Source organism: Nyctibius grandis, chromosome 11 (genome assembly GCF_013368605.1).
Source record: "Nyctibius grandis isolate bNycGra1 chromosome 11, bNycGra1.pri, whole genome shotgun sequence".
Classification (NCBI taxonomy): domain Eukaryota; kingdom Metazoa; phylum Chordata; class Aves; order Nyctibiiformes; family Nyctibiidae; genus Nyctibius; species Nyctibius grandis.
The window spans coordinates 11,477,491-11,497,771 of record NC_090668.1 but is presented as its reverse complement, the minus strand read 5'-3'; the positions used below and the strand labels follow the sequence as shown (position 1 = coordinate 11,497,771).

Here is a 20,281-nt window from a genome sequence, read left to right as displayed (position 1 = left end):
ATGGGCCTCCAGGAGCTGGCGGTGTGGCTGCTCGCGGCGGCGGGGCTTGTGCGCGGTGAGTGAACGCCGCGCTCCCGCGGCTGCCGGCGCCGGGCAGCGCCAGCTCCGCGGGCAGCCGCCGGGAGCCAGGCGGGATGGGCGGGGGCGGGCGGGAGGGCAGGGCACCTGCCCCGGGTCCTCCATGGCACGGCGGGTCTTGCCGCTGCGGCTGGGGGCTGCCCTCTGTCCCGGGCCGCTCTTGGGCTTGCCAGCGCTGGGAGCTGCCGGGAAGGAACACGGGAGATGGAGAGAGCAGCGGGGATGCGGGAGCAAACTCCGTCAAGGCACTTAAATGGTAGTTGCTTCAGGGCAGAGACTGGGGCTTTTTGGGGGGGGAGTTCAGGATTAGAAAATAAGAGGGAAGAGGAAAGTCCGTCTGGAGTGGGGCAGGAAGGGCTGGCACCCGGAGGACCTGTTCCTACCCTGACCCACACTGCCTTTCATTCTGAAACTACCTCTGTCCACGGTTCACCCTGCTCCAGCTGTGGGGACCTGCTCCCGCTCTCTCCATAGACAAACGGCAGAATAAAGACCCTCCCTGGATTTGAAGTGTAAAGAGGAGAGAAATTGCTGAATATTATCACATATATTAACGTAGTGCCCATCATCTCTGCCAGGAACCCTGTACTCCCGCTTTACTTGTAGCTGGATGGACAGAGAACAAAGCAGAGAGTACGTGCCCCAAAGAGTTCTCAATCTGAAGCGGTCTGAGAGCAGAATTCAGTCTAACCTGTGGCCATTTTTCTCCCCTTGTCTTGCTGATGCCCTCTGTCGTATCTGTGTTCTGCATTTCTGGTTGTAGCTATGCCAGGACAGGTGTCAAAACACAAGTAGTGTATTTCCTCTTCATAACTTCTTGCTGCTGGACCAAAGGGTGCGTATGTCTCCAAAGCATCATTAGCATATAGAATTTATCGCTCGGGGCCAGCCAAGAAATGATCAGAGAGGGAATCCCCCTTACAGGCTAAGATGAAGAGAAAGAGTGATACATTTGTGATAAGATTTTGCTGTAGTAGCTAATGAACTATATGAATTACAGTGGCATTTTTCTGGCAATGCAGCAGGTAAAAATAACAGATACATAGTGTTTGGTAGCAGGAAAAGAGCATATGTCCTAGCTCTAATTTCTGATGTAGAATCCTAATTATTCATCTATTTATTCCTGTGCCCAAAGAGTCCCTACAAGGAGAGTTCCAAAGGAAGCTTTATAAGGAGCTGCTGAAAAATTACAACCCTTTGGAGCGACCGGTTGCAAATGATTCCCAGCCTCTCACTGTCTATTTCACTCTCAGCCTCATGCAGATCATGGATGTGGTGAGTCTGTAATCTTCTAGGAAACTGTTTCTTTAAAAGGGTGGGTTTTTCCTTCCCAGAATGGAGATTTGTGATAGCGAAGGAAGACTGCAAGATATTAGAAAGCACAAATACTTCAAGACACAATGCCAAATTTTGACTGCCTTTTTAAAGTAGTAAACTTAAAAGTAAAGTTTCCCTCTTTCTTAGATCTCTTGTCAGTATTTCCCAACCTTCTTAACAGTATGAAATATTTGAAGTGATGCTCAGACTGCATACTTTGCCTTTTGAATCCTTAACTGTACTTAGAACCAACAAGAAGCGTAGTCTGGGGCAGGGGGGCTATGCAAAACCAAAGTTCTTGATTTCTGGTGGTCACTAAAGGACGTCTTATTTTTGAAGATGGGGGGGTGGGGGACAGAGAGGAAGGATGTGTCCCGGCCAAAATCCAAGTTATATTCTTTCTTATCTTATTTAGACAAGATTGCTACATTCTATATGCTTAAGTTTTAGCTGCTGTATTTGCAACCACAGTTGTTTGGTGTATCAATAGATACTCCTGTGCAGTGCTTGGCAGGCTCGTAAAACGCACTGTAGGATCTTTTGGGTTCAAATATGAGTAATTTAAGGTTCACTCTGTCACAGCGGCACTGAGATCAAACTCTCTATATAAGTGGGTTTACAGTATTCATTTTTACTGAATTCAAGTAGCTATGGCCACTAATAAAGAAGTTAATTACTTAAAACAAGTAGTTAACCTCAAAATGCCATTATCTTTCCATCAGATGCTTAAAGTTCGAGGTACAACAAAATTAAAAAAAAGAAAGATGGGATTATTTATGCCAAGTGGCTTGCTTTCTGTTCCCTTACCAGCTGCCGACTGCCAAAATCCAGACACTGTTCATTTAGTATCTAAAGGTCAGCACACACACACAGAACTCTGTAGGTTTAAATGCTCATAGTTCCTATGCACATTTTTGCAAGTTTTAGATTTATTAGACCTAAGGTGAAAACTAGGATGTGTATTTCCAGTGCGATATTTACTATTTGCTAAAGTGAGAGTAGGCAGTCGTAGTCAGTGAGCTGTTTCAGTGTCAGTGCCACTAAAGCCAGCAGGCAAAATATGTCAGTTCTATCCTTGTCTACGGCAGTTGAGTTTTAATGTACGTGATACCAACGAGCAGAACGGAAGCTATATGGAGTCATACATTCTTTGAATGACGGCAAGGAAAGAATGTGTTACGCAGAGCGCAACAACGTCAAAAGGTGCTGACAGACGGAACTCGATGCAGACTGTGGCTGTACTGCATGGGCACCTGAGAGCTAGGAGAGGACAGCCAGGCATTCAACCGAAACTTTGACGTGAGATAAAAGCCTGTACCAGTGGGCTGATATAACAGTTTCATTAAAAACCATACAAACTGAAGGGCAAATATCCACAGGTCACTAGCCAATCTGGGTATAGTCAATGACTGGCGGTCTTGGCTAATATGATTCAAAAGGGAGGTTTTGATCCTATGTGCCTTTCAAAAAAATCCCTTCATAATCAGTAAGAAGCCATAGTTTTTGTACTGGCAGTTTAGTTACAGCTCATTCTGCTTGCTATAAAACTGACTGCATTTCTTTCTCAGAGATGTGGGATTGGCAGGCAAAGAAAGAAACCATCCATGAAGTAAATTAAGCTTCACACTATAAAACAAATGAGTTTTCTTCATTGTCAACAAGAAGCAAATGGTGGTGGGAATGACAGCTACTTGCAATAACAATTACTGGTTTAACAAGCTAGAAACAAAACATGTCACCATCATGCTTTCCTGTAGTTTGTATATCCACTTTAATGGCTTCTCAGCTGATACAAGCTGTACTGGGAGTTAGACCTATCCAGAGCAGACCTGTCTGCTGGATCCTTGCTGCTGCTATTCCTTACTTGAAGTCTCTTCCATTCCACTCTGACTTTGCTGATAGGAAAGGGGAGACTGTATATGAAACCTTTTCCAAATACAGTGGATGTTTCCTACCTTACATTTTTAGTTTAACCCTTTCCTTCTAAAACTAGCAGTTATTTCTATCCTATGCTGGCAGATAGATTTTCCTTTTCATTGGAATTGCATATTAATATGTATGCTAGTATCATGACTACATAATGAGGGACCTGTAAGTGCCAATTGCCCCAACTTAGTTTAGTCTACTAGAAAATAGAGTTAATGAACTGTTTAATGAGAATGCAAGCTGGTATAATAAATTATACAAAGTGTTGCTAAATGGGGAGGGAAAACAGTGGTTGCATGAGAAAAACGCGGTTTGGGGACACATAAATGAAGAGGAGAGCTAGGAAACTGGGGGAGTGCTTAGAGGACAAGTGGGAATGCATGGTAGATTGGGGAGACAGCAAAGGAGTTTGGAAGAAAGGTGGAATTTAGGTGGAAGAGGATGGGAGTCAAAATGGAAAGAAAAGACATTTGAAAGGAGTGGACTTAAAAAAAGCTTCTGTGTCAGATAGTAAGAACTTTCATGACAGAGATCCTAGGTATCTTTCAGTTTGCTTTATTCCTATATTCCTTAATAGAAAAATCACTGCTTTTAAATCTTTGCGAACAATCTTGCAATTAAATCATCCTGAAGTGAAAACAAAGTGGAGACAGCCAACTGGCCAGAAGTGCTCTTCAAGGACATTTGAGTTGTTATAATATTAGAAGATGGAACAAGAGGTTTCTTTTGCTTTTTATAATTATTTCTTTCAATTTTCTTGAAATGAGAAATGCCAAGCAATTTGATGAAAGAAATGAAAAAAACACACTTCCTCTCTGATTTGCTGAACTCTTGTTTCAAAACTCCTTGCAGGAAAGCAATGTGTATTGAACGAATAGGCTAACAATAAACATCTCTCCAGATCTGAATGAGAAAATGTTTGGAAATATCTGACTTAAGAAAACTCAACAAAATTTAAGAATAAGCACAGAAGGAAAATCTTAACAAATACTAAGGGTATCTGCATACCTTAGTGGCAGGAGAGGAAGAGGGGTTAATGGATGGTCATAGTTGATCAAGGTCAAGCTTCAGTACAATGTCAAAAAATAAGGAACATGATGTAGAGAAGCCACTTATTTTTCTCTACATCTTACCTCATGGAAAGCCCATTACCTGCATAAAAAGCCAGTCTGGCCTCTGCCTGTCTAGAATTTCAATGTTGGTATGGAGTATGAACCTGCCTTACGCTTTGGAAAAACTTCCAGCATATGCATTTTTGAGAAAAAGATTCTTGAAATACACTGATATTACATAATTTCCACACTGGATAAAATGACAGCCACCACTTTTTTAGCACTATGTGGAGGCAAACACCTTCTAACATTCTTATTTTCTCGTGTAACATCCATCCCAATAATAACATCGGAGTGAACGGCAAAGAAAAACAAATATAGTGATCACAAAGGTATTACTTTTGTGCCTAGCCTGACATTTTTACAGTAGACATATTTGAATCTACTGTAAGTTAACACAATTAAGAGAAACGTATCTGAGGGAATTCCATCCCCAAAAATCAGAAGATGAAACCTTAGAAATTAATGCAAAATGATCATACATTTACACTAAAAATTACTGCTTAGAGACACAGACATGAAGAACTGGAATACATTGAGATACACAGTGATAGTTCAAACTCAGTTTTTGCTGCTACATAAACAAGTAGAAGAATCCCACAGTCTTATCTGAGTTTGGAAGAGGCCTCCAGAGGTCATCTAGTCCACCCTCTTGCTCCCAATATGTCTAAATAGATCACGTTACTCAGGACTGTGTCCAGTCAAGTACTAAACAGTTCCATGAAGAGAGATTCCACAACCTCCCCAGACAACCTGTTTCAGTATTCAACTATCATCATGGTAGACTTGTTTTCTTAACATCTAAGCAGAACTTCCTATGTTCCAACTTGGGAATAACACTAAAAAACACTTCTATAAAAATGAGGCACCTTTCCTTCTCCAAAAAAATTGGGTACACGGCCTAAAGATACTTTTGGTGAAGTACACCAGATTTCATGGCTATTTGCAGCAAGGTACATATTTTGACTTTGCTAAAGCCTTTTTGCATAACATTCTTAGAAAAAAAACTAGAGAAAAAGGCCTTGGTAAACCCACATGGCAGCACTGGTTAGAGAATCTTAGTGTAGATGTCAATGTTTTACTGTCAAAATGGTGAGATTTAGTTACACAGTGAGATTCCCCAGGAACCTATTCTGAGTCAGTGTTTTAATTTCATTTCACCTGGAAGATAGAATAAGTAATATTTTTATTAAATTTGCAGATGACACAAGTTTGAGAGGAGGTCCGAGAATACTGAGGGCAAACCTAGAATTTAACATTGTCTTGTTGTAAAGGTAGAGTAAAAGGACTGGTTTGACCCAATTTGATGCATTTTTTTTTCCAAGCCTAACTTATATGAAATTTTGGGTACTATATTTTAAGAAATATTTGGATGCACTGGAAATAATCCATCAACTGGAGGCTTTGGTTGGATCGAATGAGTTTAATTTGATGCCTAAGTGCTTTCTTAACTGGAACCAAAGACAGGTCAGTACTGCCTTTGTATGAGGACAGACTTTTGTATTATTTTTATCATTCCATCAACTATAATTGTAGTCACAGTCCAGACTCTCCCTGTGCTAGATGATATGTAAACACAAAAGATCATCTTTGTTCCAAAACGTTTACAAACTAATTACATTTTAATAGACTAGATTATTTTAACATCAGAATCATTCATATCATAATAACTGTTGAAATGTACAAGACTGTTAAATAAAACTTTAGCATAAAAATACTTAAGACTAAAAGAATTATTGCATTAGGATCAGACCAATGGTTTTATGATATTAATTTTCATTAATATGTCTTCTTAGATTTTTCTAAGGAATTTCAGCAATTTTACTCCTCAACTGTTGAAAGCGTTACTGTGTTCTGGGGCTCTCTGGTTTGAATCTAGAATTTATACCAACTTGCTATGTGGAACTTGGGCCAGCATTTTGTGAGTGTCCTAAGCTGATCTCAGCACTCTGCTGCTGAAAGAGATGATCTAGCTTCTGGCCTCATGTTCCTACCCGTTTGGCTTGTGCCAGCGCCTCTGGGACTGAGCAGTTAGCTGTATCAATTTTTTGAGTAGTCATTTTTCTAGATGACTTGTACTTAGTTTGGATTTAGATTAGCTTAAACTGCTCACAAACCTCTACCCGTGGTTCTTCTTCACTTAAAATCTGTCATATATTTCGCAAAAAAACAAGCTCCTTCCATCTCTATCTGAGCCAAGTTGCTAAACTTGGGAAAACGCCAGATCAATACTATCCTAGCTTGCAACTTCTGTAGCAAGACTTATGGTGACAAACATTTTGGTGGGTATGAATGCATCCATTTTAGTCAACTCTGATCATAAAGTATGGGTGGTTTTTTACTATCAGAAGAATCAATATTTAATAATTTATTTAAGAAAGTTGAATTTAGTTATTTATCTACATGAATATTCAAGTTCTTACTTATGTTGCATAACAGCATTTAGTCAGGAATCTTTCATGGTTCCTCCAGACATTTACTAGCTAATTAAATCACAACAGTTTTTGCTTATTTTCCAGTTTCTCCCGTTTCTTTTTTAAATTTCTAATTAGGGAAAAGTGCTGAATAGCTGTTTGCGTGTAGTGCACAGCAGCAGAATCTCAAGGGAAATCCTGGTCCTTTAGGCTGTTATACTCACTTGTGGAGACCAAAGGAAATATAAACGCATGCGAACTTTTTTATGTTTATCTGAACTCAGTCAAAGTTCACTCATCCTACATTGCCCTTGGTTACTTGTATGACATTTGTATATATTCAAGGGCTTCCATCCTTGTTTCATTTTACACAGTGTGATACAGTTGGCTTCTATGACTTACATACAGTGCTCAGCAAAGCCTCTGCATAAGAACCTGCAACTCAGTATTTGCAATCAAATACCCTGGACCCACCGGGCAAGATAGTAATGTGAAATATCTGGAAAATTTAAAAAGAAAATTATGCTGTCATTCAAAGAAGCAGAACAGCTTCTGTAAAGAAACAGACTATAAAACAAACATCTCCCCCACCAAAAAAAAACCAAACCCAAAACCAAACAAACAAAAAAGAAATTTAAATCTAGAAAGACAAATAAAACAACCAAATCAAGAGGCTTGTTGAGAAATGGTGCTAAAGAAGTTCCTAAGCTGTTTATCAAACCTCAGCAGGCTCTTTGCAAACAATGGTTGTGACAGAAGCTCATCAAATCTGCATTGTTCTTCTAATTTTTAGCATTCATTTGTGTACATTAGAAAAAGTCTCTCCAAGCTTCATTTTCCTCTCACTTTGCTGCTTGATCTTTATTCCCTCTATGCTAAAGGGAGAGACTATTTTCACTTTCATCTTGCAGCCATTTCCATTCTACCATGATTTATTCCTGAGAGTTTAGAAAACTGGAACAGTGCTGGGATATGCTTTCCGATATTTTTAGTTAGTTTAATACCTATGAAAGTTACTGGATTGTAACAGAAAAAAGAGTATTCTGCTTCCGCATGAAATATGAAGAACAGATCTTTTCAAATAACAGTCTAAAATATTCTGATAATTGATCTATTTAAGCAAGCAGACAGCACCTCTCCCTACCCTGCTCTGGTGAGAAACTGATCTACTAGGAGACCTTATTTCTGTGATATCTGTCCATTTTTCCTGTGCTTCTAAATATCTTCTGTCTTTTTTTGACTATTTTTTTTTTCAGCATCTTTCTTTTGCCTAGTCTTCCAAACAGTATTAGATCTGGAGAGATATTTTAAACACAGTCTATATTCTGTAGGACGGAATGGGAAGCAATGAGTTTAAAATAATTTAAGGCAGTTTGCAGGAAGGAAACAAGGACTGACTGAAGTCTATAAAAAACCTCCTGATAATAGTTAACTGGAGGACATTAGAGATGTTCATTGTGAACGTCAGAACTTCTGTTCTGCTTTCTGGTTCCACAGGAAAGGTCTTTGGAATTGTAATACAAATCAGGTGGGGTTTTTCTATTTCTTTGTTTGTTTTTTAATATGAGTAAAGCAAAGTAGTTTCTCTAACACTTTTCTCATCTTTTGTGATAGAAATAATCAGCATGAATCATAAAGGCTCAGTACTTCATTTCTTTGTTTTCTAACTACATTGGTAGGGATGCTCCGTTAACTTAAAAAGTGAGTAGACATCTACTGCTATGCCACTTGTGATGAAGAAGGTTTGCATCCTTACTGTGAAAAGTATGGTTAAGGTCCTAGAAAACACATTGTGTTGTGACGGATTGCTGCAGAGTACAGGGACCAGAACATAAAGGTTTCACATTTTACACAGGACCTCTTACTGGAACAACAGAATTTGCAAAGTCACATCATCTAGTAATTATTACTATTCCTCAGTAATCAGCTAATAAAACAAAATTACAGCACAAACAATTTCTGGGAGTCAAGTCTGGCTGACTAATACTTGTTCTTACACAAATCTTTTAATTCACAGAAGTTTGGGGACTGAAATGAATATACTTCCTGTAATATACAGAATTGTTCCTCTTCTTTTTTTTTTTTTTTTTTTAAGACTCTATACAGCTAAAATGACAATATTTCTGTCATATTCGAGTACTAGACAATATATCATGTCACTACTTAATACCCAAGTTCATATCCATTTCTTTTCTGGGAAGGCTTCTGGAAGTGCTATGGGAAGATGCTGTGGGCTGGATGAATTATCTGGGAAAAAGCAACCCACACCTAACCATCACGGCCTCTGCCCCGCTCCTCTAATGTCATCTGTGTGGGCCCACAACTTGGCAGGAAAGGTGCTGCAGCAAGTTCAGGGATGATGGCAAGGGAAGCCAGGAAGTGCTGCCAAAGCAACGCACCTAACCTCTAACACCATCCTTGGGAGCAGCTGTGTTACCAGAGGAACTTGGAGACTAGATTAGATTACCAGTCGTGGTTTAACATTTTTAAATGGTAGTCCTGATGGGCTTTGGCTCTTGAACAACTGAGTAGGTGGTATTCTGATTCTGTTCTCTGTTTCATGTTCAGGCTGTATTCTCAGACCTGTGCATATACAGTGCCTGCTGTTCTCTCAGAAAAGCACACACTACAAAAAATTTTCGGTAATTTACAAATCTAACAGCGCTGACAGCAGTTGAACGAAGTATTGTCAATGCATTGCAAGCAAACACTTTTCTATCTACGAACAGTCTATTAACATAGAAACATTCAAATGTTAATTACTCCAAATATAGATGATACAGATGTGAATTCTTCAGTTTCTCCTGAACTCCTCACCATGTTCGCTTGAATGGACTACTAAACAATCCAACTGTTCCCAATCTAAATATATCTGAGTTCCAAAAATGCACAAAAAGAAAAGGAAGATCTCACAATGGGTTGGCAGGAGGGAGCATATATGTACAAGCACTTATATAGAAAAAGAAATCTTTGAAAATTAACTTAAAAATAAATTATTTCAGTAATGAAAATTCTAATGTGTTAACTAATTTATTTTGAATTTTTAATTTATTTGAAAGTAAAAGAATTATTTTCCAAGAATAACCAGAAGCAGCCTGAAGTAAACTTATATTGAGATTTAACCTTCACTTATGCTTGCATGTTCATGCCTGTTATCTGAAACTAGATTTTGATTTGTAAAAAGGAAAGGCTGTTAACATGGGCTTCAACAACAGCTAACTGGGAAGTGCTAAGAGTATGGCATGAAGCCATGTTGCTGCTCATTGGCAGCAACATAAGAATATGATATTTATCTAGCTCATCTCTCCCAAATCCTCTGCTAGTGATGTGAAGCCATATTTGCATGGCCTATAATCACATCTCCATATTGCTTATATGAACCTCATAATGGAGTATCCTGAAGGGAAGATGACTGATAATCATGTGCAGAGTTGGTGGGCCCACACACATGTTTAATTATACAGCATTACTACTTTGGACTTTTATTGGCTTGTTTTCTGTGTTCAGCCATGAATATTAACATATTTCTGTGGTTGGCATCCTGAGAACTACTCTCAATAACTACATAGTTGTGTCAGTTAAATACTTGAGAGGAAAGGAGCAGGGCTTTTACCCACTACCACCGATGCTACTAAATGCAAGAATGAAGACAGGAAAAAGTAATGAGCACTGGTAAGTTTGACTGAACCAGTCACTGAGCTCAAGACATTCAAATAAGCATTTTTTGTGGATTTTGGAGTGTTCACTCCATCTCTGACCCCACCAGACAGAGAGAGAGAGAGTTTGCTGTTTTGTGTTGCAGAAAACAGCAGCCTGAAGGACTGTGTAGGTGTTCTGACATTTCAGTCATGACGCTTGTTGCATTTGTGAAGAAAGAGACACAGTTGATTTTCATCAATATATTCCTCTCAGCCAAGCTCACGGTTTCTCAGTACCTTTGTCAGTGATTCTTTATAGGCATTAAAGAGAACTGGGGACCATCTGGATTTTTGGGGAAAGTTAAAAATGAAGACCCTGTAAAAGAGGACTCTCAAACCTGTCCCTCAGAGGATGTAGAGTAAGGAATAACTAGAATTTCTGTAATGCTGATTTATCCTCTCTTCCGGAGTTATTAGGGTGTCTTTGTAATTCTTCTGTGTCAAGAGCTGCAGCGACATTCAGCAGGATAAGCAGTGTATTTTGTACTATACCCTTCTCCAGGGAATTTTTTAATTGCCATGGTGATGTTTGTGCTGTATCCTAGATTGAACAGAGAGCCCCAAGACATTGAGGATAATGGATTATGTTACATATCACAGGAATTTTTGGAGCTACTCCTTGCTTAATTTGCCTACACTTGGAAAGACGGAGATGAGATAGTATAGGATGAGTAATGGCACTTTGCTAACTGGTCCTCTGAAGCTAGCTTTAACTATGTCCATTTGTAGTGGACAGAGCTATTCCTCATGGTTGTGTCCTAGTCAGATGCCTCTGTCGCTGTGGCTCTTGTGTTCCCCAAAGGTTCTGCAGTTTCAGCATGTGAACTGATGCTAAAACATGGACAACGTGCTCTGGTCAAGTGTGGAAATTTCTGTTGCTGTTATTCACAAAAATAGGATAGAAGAATGCCAGCAGCAGGCTGGTGCGGGAGCTGTGTGCTCTGATCACACAAAGGGAGAGAAAGGGACAGCTTTGTGTTCAGCTACTCGTTCTCCCATAACTTTGTCTTCTCTCCTTGAAGAAATCACCCACTTTCCTTCCACTTTAGTTTGCTAAATATACATGCTATAACAGCATTTCCATATGACTTATGAACATTTTGAGGAGAAAGGCTTAATAAAAAGTCAAATATGACTTGAAGTTGATTAGCAAGAATAAAAATAGAGTCAAAACCTTTGATATAATGCTGTTCTGGCATTACATCTGGGTGTAACAGCCTGACCTTTCAATTTCTATGTTCTGCAGCTAACCTCTAGGCAAATAAATCAAGTTCAAAAGCTTTGATTCCCTCTTGTTTTAACTCTGTCTAAGGACTGGGGCTACGGGGGCTCTATTATTCCCTCTTAGCCTGTGGAATGGTTGGTAGTTCCCAGACCCCAGCATGTGTTCGGAGCTGGGATGCCTCTCTCTGTCAGACTGACAATGATAATCAGCACCTAGAGCCACTATTTAACACTAATTCAGGGTTCAGTCCTCTCAATGGGAGTCTGTCATGGAATACAATGGAATTGAGAACTATTTGTAAATAAAGCAACAGAACACAGTTATTACTTTGCACTCTTGCGATAAACGTAACTGCACTTTAAGCTCTATGCTATATTTAATAATTAAACTGAGTGAAACATACAGTGAATGATGGGAATTCATAAAATAACTTGAAAAAATTCAACCTCCCCCTCTTGTTCTTCAAAAGAGTATTTTTTTCACACATGATGTGCTGAAGTATGTTACTAGCTATGCTGTACTCTGCTCATTTCATAGACTTGATCCCTGCTTGTCTTTGCAAAGATGAATGTGTTCAAATCTACATACGATCTCTTGTTACCAATGATGTACTGAAAAAAAAAGAAAAAAGACTGGTCTTACAATTATGTCCCCATGGTAACAGAAATGGTGCATCATGAGCCTCTTACAGATATTTATAATCTCTGCTTCTTTTCTGTGAAACTCGGTGAAAATACATCTCAAGCCCATGGCCAGGACAAAGCCCTGTTACAGTCAATGGCAATCATGACTGTCAGACCTTGTCAGAGCATATATGGACCAGAAACACATTCCCGCATCTTAAGGAGGCTCCTCTCGCAGATGCTCTGCCCAGAGTTAAGATGGCTCTTCTATGCTCTTTCTCCAGCAGCTTTTCTGCTGTTTAATATTTGCATCCCTCTGGGAAGTCCTGTGTATGTTTTGAGCAAACTCTGCCTTCCTTTTAAAGCAAGATAAAGTAGTTGAGGAGACAGCAAGTACTTCTCGCAAAAGCATGTAAGATTAGTTGGTGTGGAGAAACCACAGGAGTTTTTCAGACTTGCATAATAGTGCACACACTGCACAATTTAAAAACAAAAGAAAACTAAACCAAACAACATCCCCCTCAGAATTTCCCCTGAATTAAGTTAAGCAAAACAATCAGACTCCTCATCTCACACTCCAAACTCAACCTTAACCCAGGTAAAATTCAAATCACATTTTTCTAGTTTTATTTTAAAGAAAAAATTAAGATATTCAAAAGGCTAAAAGTGAGCATCCACGCCTATCCCAGCAGCATAGAATGCTTTAGTAACTCTAGAAACCTTTACAACTTTCACAGAACTTTAGCTATAAGCAGAAGCATACTTGTCTGTTTTATTCAGGTTTACTTCCTCACTCTTTTGTTTCTCTCCTTCTTGTGCACCTGAACAGTGCATGGTGAACTCCAGGCTTCAATACCCATGCAGAACACATACCTGAAATTCCCCATTTTTTTTAGACTTACACATAGGTCAAGCTCTACAGTCACCAAGTCTGAATTGTACCTGTGGGTAAGCTCATAGCAAACCTTGTATTAAATATGTGCTGGCTCAAGTGTTAAATACAGACCAGAACTGTAGCTAGTCTAGTGCTCAGGGCATCTTTCCACCACTCACACCAGGAGATTTCATTTCCTCCTCTCCCATTCCCTTCCTCCCAGCTCCTGGATGCCTTTCTCGCCAGTGTTGCCCAGTGACTTGCAGACCATCCTATTGCAGTTTCCACTATGTGAAACCAGGAGCTCACCATAATGGGCTTCACCATGGCTAAAGCTTGCACCTCTGCATACCCTGTCCCAGGACCCCTCTGCACCCAACAGTAGATGCTTGTTTCCATTTATGGTAACGCTCTGCGTTATTTCTGCTTTGCTCCTCAGCCTGTCTCTTCTGCTTGTCCTTGTTACTAATGTCCAAACATCTGGAACTAATGTCAGCAGATGTGACAGTCTAAGCTGCTACACGTTGAGCTGTGTAACTGTGTGCAAAGATTGCACTGCTAAGGATATTTATAGCAGTGCTGAAATCTGTAATGCCATGTACCAGTTCCGTAGCAGTACTGTAAAGTATTCATTTGGCACTGCTGCATTGTTATTTGTAGCTAGGCACCATTTTCCTTGTGTTTAATTTGCTGAAAATAATGTGCTTGTAGGTTAGAAGGAAGATTTACAAAGTCACTTTTTAAAAAGCACATGTTGATTTTCTACTCATTTAATCACATTTATAATCATTCATTAAAACCCCCCAAAAGATAATAAGTAGTCTGAACAATTTCACATGCTGATGGAAGGGACACCCTGGATGTGTGCATTTCAAAAGAAGATGACATAAGGAGATATTGCTTTGAAATATATCTTCCATTTCTTGAACTTTAAGTATTACACTGTGATTAAGTAAACATTTATGAAGATACTTCATATTTTGAAGGTGAGAAGCTGCACAGAATTGAAATAATAGCAAGATGAGGTCTTGGCTGCCACAGAGCACTATCTACTAAAGAGAGATAGCTTGAGCTGGAATGTTTGGTTTATCCAGCATTATTTCTAGTAAGTGTGGCCAGCTCCTTAATTTCTACAAGAGAGAGTTCTAGTAAATATCGCCAGACAGAAGAATCAGTGAATGTAGGCCATGGTTCTAAAACAAAACAAGAACAATAAATAAATAGAATGTGAGTGCAGAGTCAGACCTTAATCCCACCTGTCTCACGCAGGAAACGTCATTGGATTATCAGCAGCCCTCTCCTACAAATATTTTTAAAATTTGTTTATAAAATAGGGCCAATATATACAACAGTCATTAGCCTGAACACTTTGCATGGATGATTCAACTCTTTCACAAGTACTCTTCAGCTGCATTCTCCTTTTCAGCTGTACATTCTAGCACAGGTTCTTGTCCAGCTCTACTGCAATGTTCACATGATGTGAAGAGAATGACTTTTTAATTAAATAGGAAACAGAGGAACTGTCACCGCATCTGGGATTGGTACTGCCACTCTGTCCTTCAAGATTATGGAAGGTGCTTAGGACAGTAGGTTGTGTCAGGAACATGCCAAAGATTTGCCCTGCATTGTTCCTGGCTAGAGATTTAGGGGACTTCAATAAACTTTACTCACTGTATCACAAAGGGAAGCTGGGGCCGGGAGGGGGGGTAGTGGGGTAGGGGGAGTGAGGAGGGAGTCTCCCTACAGGGAAACTCTGTCTGTTTCCCATATAACTCTAAGTATTTCAATTAGTCCCAGAATAGCCATTTATTGTCTTGCTCCTCTTTGAATTTACCATCCAAAGTCAGCCTTCTTAAAAAATAAAAATGGATAGTGGCAGCAATCTGTGTCAGTCTGTGTTATCTCCAGCAACAAAACTCAGCTTTCCCCAGTCAGGAGCAATTCTACAGAGCAGTTCTCTATTTCACAAAGACCTTCAGCATGTAGAGTATGAAGAGCAATTCACATACCATCCATCACAAATCTAATAAACCTAAGAGCTCAATAGAAGTCTTCTTTTCAAATTGCACTTTAATTAACTACTCACATTTTGGTTTGCCTTAAGATTTTAATTCTTTGATTAAAAAAAAGCTAGAAGAAATTAAATCAAAGATCATGAAGCACACAAAGTAAGGAAGACATTTCCAGGCTGGATTTCAGAGATTTAACTGCAAAATTCATCTTAATGCTACAGGAGATATTTAGCTAAATCCTGAGCACAGCTGCAGTACCTTATCCCTAAAGGTCTGAAAGAGCCAGAGAGAGTCTGAGTTGGAAGGTCAGAAAGTCACAGAGTCAGAGACCATCCTAGCAGTGAAGGTGTCTCAGGGCTGAATTTGGCTTTGAAGTGAAACGTGGAAGAGAAGAACGGGTGATGTCCCCTAAATGCCTTCAACTGTCACTAAGGTCACTAGCAGCATGGAGTGGCTGAGTATAAAATAATGAAGACCAACTTTCAGGCAGTATTTAGCACCAACAGAATCAAGGCAAGTTAGCAGCTGATGTAAAGGGAGCTGGCCTAAGGCAAGCACAAGCCCAAGACCAAGTCATGCAGAATTGGCACACCATGCTGACTGGGCTGCGTAGTGAAACACATCATCTTAAACTCTATTTAAACAGTTTGCAACGGTTGCTGTAATTTTGAAGGAGTGTCACTTCCCAGCAGTGGGCTGTACTGCTACAAGGTGAAGTCATAGACATCAGAGCTCTGTTTTCACCTGTGAAACCTGCTGGTTTCAGTAGGATGACAGTCAAGCAAACAGTGTCCAAAAAAACTCCCCTAGCCGGGAGAAACCCTGCAGGATGTCTCCTGCCCCACCTTTCACCAGCTTCGCTTGGGACCATAGAGAGGGACAAACCCTTTAAAATCAGAATCTTTTCTCTAGTGATGGGTGAGTCAATCCAATAATGACTAAAAAGTTGGAAGCCATTTGCTCCAACAAACACTATAAAAAAATCACCACTATAAACCAAGTCTCAGCATTCAGCAAAGCTCTTATAGCTGAGGAGCAATGATGGGATTTACGATTCAAACACTGATGGAACCTTAAATACAGTGATCCAAAGTGGGAGTTATTTCGTTCAAATATAGTCTTTCAGGCTCTCAGTACTTACAATAACAGAAACAAACACCAGGAAAACAGCATGGTCCATCTTCACTTAGGGATTGTTTTCACTGTACAAGTCACTTTTGAGTTAATACTGTCAGGATACTCTCTTTGAGCTAGATTTGAGTGAAAGATCCCACTTCAAAATAACTCCTGGCTTTCAGAATATGTCTGCAGAGTGTCCTGCAGGCAAACCTGTGATGGCTCTCCCATGTGCCCAGCTGTCTGGAAGTGTGGCAGACAGCTGAAGCATTCTGCCAGCAGCACAGCTGGATTAAAAGGCTACTGTCCCCCTCAGCTCTGCTAGTTTGACTTCTCAGTGATGGCTCTCTAGCCTGGTTCTGTGATGTGTGCTGGCTGATAGTAGAGCTCCTTTCTGGTACTCCTAAAATAGCTATCTGCCTATGCTGTGGGCTCAGGGCTTCAAAATAAATCTCCACGGCGTATCATTAGCTTAAGCATCAGTAGCACTCCAGCTTTAGTATAGTCTTTTCCTAATACTGAAAAGGGAGTTTTTGAAACATCACTAATCTAAGGCTAGGGCCGTTCATGTGTAGAATAAAATGTGAGGTTAACTCAGAATTTAACCATGCAGGAATATATTCCATTCAGCTAGTAGTCCTGAAACAAGCTTCCCACAACATAACAGATTCTGATGCCCTGCACCTTTGCGTAGCCATTATGCCTGTGCAAAGCAAGACAACTACTGTCTGCCCTGCAGAGAAACCACACAGCAGTGGTGCTCTCGGCTTTGCTCAAGTGCAATAGATGGGACATTGTGTTAGAGGAACTCGTCATGTTCATCTGGGGTAGCGCACAGAGCTTTGGGAAAATGCTATCAAACTTGTAATGGTAAGTTACAGTTGGTGGCATTTACATCTGACCTAAAAATGGCTATGATGAATAGAAACATATATAGGTTTTACCTGTCCTTAATTTGCAATACTTGTCTATAGACTTGAGTTCATGGTGATGCGAATGATCTCTTAAGGATTGTTTCTTCATTCGTGAATTAAAGATCCCATGCAAACTAGTTTTGTTGTGCTCTAACACAACAAGCAGGTTTTTGAGAGAGGCACCAAATTAATGTTTGTAGGGCTAGAGAATAACAGCTAGTATTGCAAATTAATTACTGTTTTGCCTGGCTGATATCTTCAGCAATGCTTTCAGCATGCTAATTCAATGCAGCTTAATAATGTATTTCTGAAACCAAAGGGTTAAAGAGACCTGTTTCTCCAGGATGCCATTTAAATGAAGTGTTCACTTGAGACAGTTTCAAAAAAGTAAGGTTCATAGAGGTGATGAAGCAGAAGATTCAGAGGAAAAGTGCTGAATCACTAGCTGTGGTCTGTGCTTCCTTATGGTTTTTATTTTTACTTTTCATGTTAAAGGAAGGTAGGAGTGTGCATTTGAGGGCAGACTTCATTCATGCACAATACTGATCTTTACCTAAAATCTTTTTATTTGTCTGTATGTTGTACATTTAGTTGTGATTATACATGACCTAGGAACACTGGCATACATTTACTGACAGTGCTCCTCAAAAGGCTTCACTTGCTTTAAAAATACCTTGCACTGTATTTGATTTTATATGCTGTGTAACTTTTTACTATTGTGCTGTTCTAAAATAGCTTCAGTTAAAGGTCTGTCAGGACTTTTGCTCAGTTACAAGTCCACGAAACAACAACAAAAGAGTGAAAAGTATTGACCTTTACTAAAGAGCATTATCAAAAAAAGAAAGCTTTTTTTTTATGTGTGAAATGTGATTAGTCCCTTTTTCCTGCCATTTTTTGGCATTTAGGAGCAACATATAAGTTAAAGAGTGACAGATCTCAGTTCAGAGGTCTAGACGTACGAGTAACTCTGACAGTTGCTGCTGTACAGGTGACTGAAACTTGCTATGACGCTTCCTTAGGCTGTAAATGAAGCTTTGACTTATGTTGGGACAGGGATTGTGCGTTCAGTTTGAAGAATGTGTAATACTGACAGTATATAGGGTATATTCCATTAGCTTCACACAACCCTGGTGGATACTGCTACAATACCTCCACAGAAATAAGGTCACCAATGTTTTCCTGTGTCTGAGGAGTGAAGAATTAAACTCTTTAATTTGCAGCACTAAGATGCCTGTTGGGTCACCTGAACTTACATCAAATAGCCACAGGAGGCAAGGGGGAAGGCCTGCCAATTGGAACTGTTCCAGGCAGAATAATCACGTTCTGCCCTGACAACAGTTTTCTGGCAAAGCTGATACAACACTTTGTATAGCTCCACTGGTATCGTGGTGCTACTAGCTTGTTAAGTACCGACTCAATATAGCCTCAACACACATCATCTGAGCTTAGTCACACTTTCTTTGTTCAATATTTTTTCCATTACCTGCATATGTCTGGTGCGTAAGGTTAATTAGTGAGAGGGCTGCTCCTAACAAAAGTGAAACAGGCAACCTCTACTGTAATCTGCTTTGCCTTTTGAGACTCTTTATTAAAGAAGGAGCCCCAGGGAAGAGTCTGGCAGAAGGATACCCTCAGGAAACAGTTTGATTGACTGGGGTAATACGAAATGCATTAAAAAGCACCTGTGAAAACTTCTATTGCAGTAAGTTCAAGGCAATGATTCCCTCTGCTTTAAAAGGTACCTTAGCACAACTAGCAGTTTATTAATAGTCAAATATATTTACTGGTGTTTTAACTCTATGGTACTAAGCTGTGGTTTGGTTTTTAATTCTTCCTCTCCTTCTCCTCCCTCTCAGGATGAAAAGAATCAAGTGTTAACAACAAACATCTGGCTACAAATGGTGAGCTTTGAAACAAAGTATGTTTTTTTACCCCTTTGGTCTTTGAGTTTAATCCAGTGAGGGGTTTGAATTTTAGGAAACTTTCAAGCTTTTGTTCTGTATCTTGCTACATAGTGGACAAAGCTAAGCTGAATGGGAAACTGTAAGGCTGAGATTTAGATCTTGATGTTGTTTCAGGTATTTCTGAAAACTTCTAAGAATTTGAGTCACTACATCTAAGTAAGTTACTAACTCATTGTAGTTGATTTAGTCATGCCAAACTCTCGATTGTCATAAGATACCAGTAGCCTAAGAGTCCCAGGTAGACTGCAAGTGCCTTCTCACTCATTTCAACAAATCCATTATGGTCTAGTAAATCATTTGATTGCGAAAGAGAACTATACGTGCAAGAAATGCATTTCATCTGTAATAGCTGCTCTGATCAGCACTCTGAAGATTGACAGATGGTTCTTCTGATACAGGGCAAAAATTGTTCCAAAGAGGTTCATTATCTCCTGTGAGCTGCTGCCACTGTCCTAACTGAATGTCTCTGCCATCCTACTTGCTTTGCTGTCTATCTCCTTGAGAAACTGCAAGAGGACTTTAATTAAAATGGCCATGCTGTTCCCATGTTGTTCAAAACGTTGTTGTTTAAACATAGGTTGTCATCAGAAGTTAGCTGTGAACATGAGAAGTTTTTTATGTTACTTCTCCAAATTCTGTATCTCATTTACGTGACTAAAATGGGTATTGGAACATCAGTTCAGTTTCCTAATGTACAGCTGGGAGCAGTATACTTTTTCCGGGTTACCCAGTTTGTTTTGCCCACATAGGGTGTTAATTTTTCAAACAGTAGCTTTATTTTACCTTTTGTTGCAATGTTTAGTTGCTATAGCTGTCGTGGAATTCCACACCCTCTCTTATTACTTAACCATAACTATTGCCACCACTAGATACCACAGCAGAGAACTTTGCCCCCATTAACTCATGGCAGGCATTGCTGGGCAGGAGTAAGTTTCACTCACTTTTTAATAAATGGAACAGACAATAGAATATTCAAGAACTTTGCGAGAGTATTCTCTGTAAGGTTAA

At 39.7% G+C, this 20,281-nt stretch overlaps 1 protein-coding gene across 1 annotated transcript in view; it reads left to right on the top strand.

The window, feature by feature from the left end:
- CHRFAM7A (CHRNA7 (exons 5-10) and FAM7A (exons A-E) fusion) overlaps positions 1 to 20,281 on the top strand; it is a 34,843-nt gene continuing 14,562 nt past the window's right edge. The window contains exons 1-3 of the mRNA XM_068410580.1: positions 1 to 55; positions 1,214 to 1,353; positions 19,166 to 19,210. Of these exons, the coding sequence (XP_068266681.1) occupies positions 1 to 55; positions 1,214 to 1,353; positions 19,166 to 19,210 (240 nt within the window). The remainder of the gene's footprint in view (positions 56 to 1,213; positions 1,354 to 19,165; positions 19,211 to 20,281) is intronic.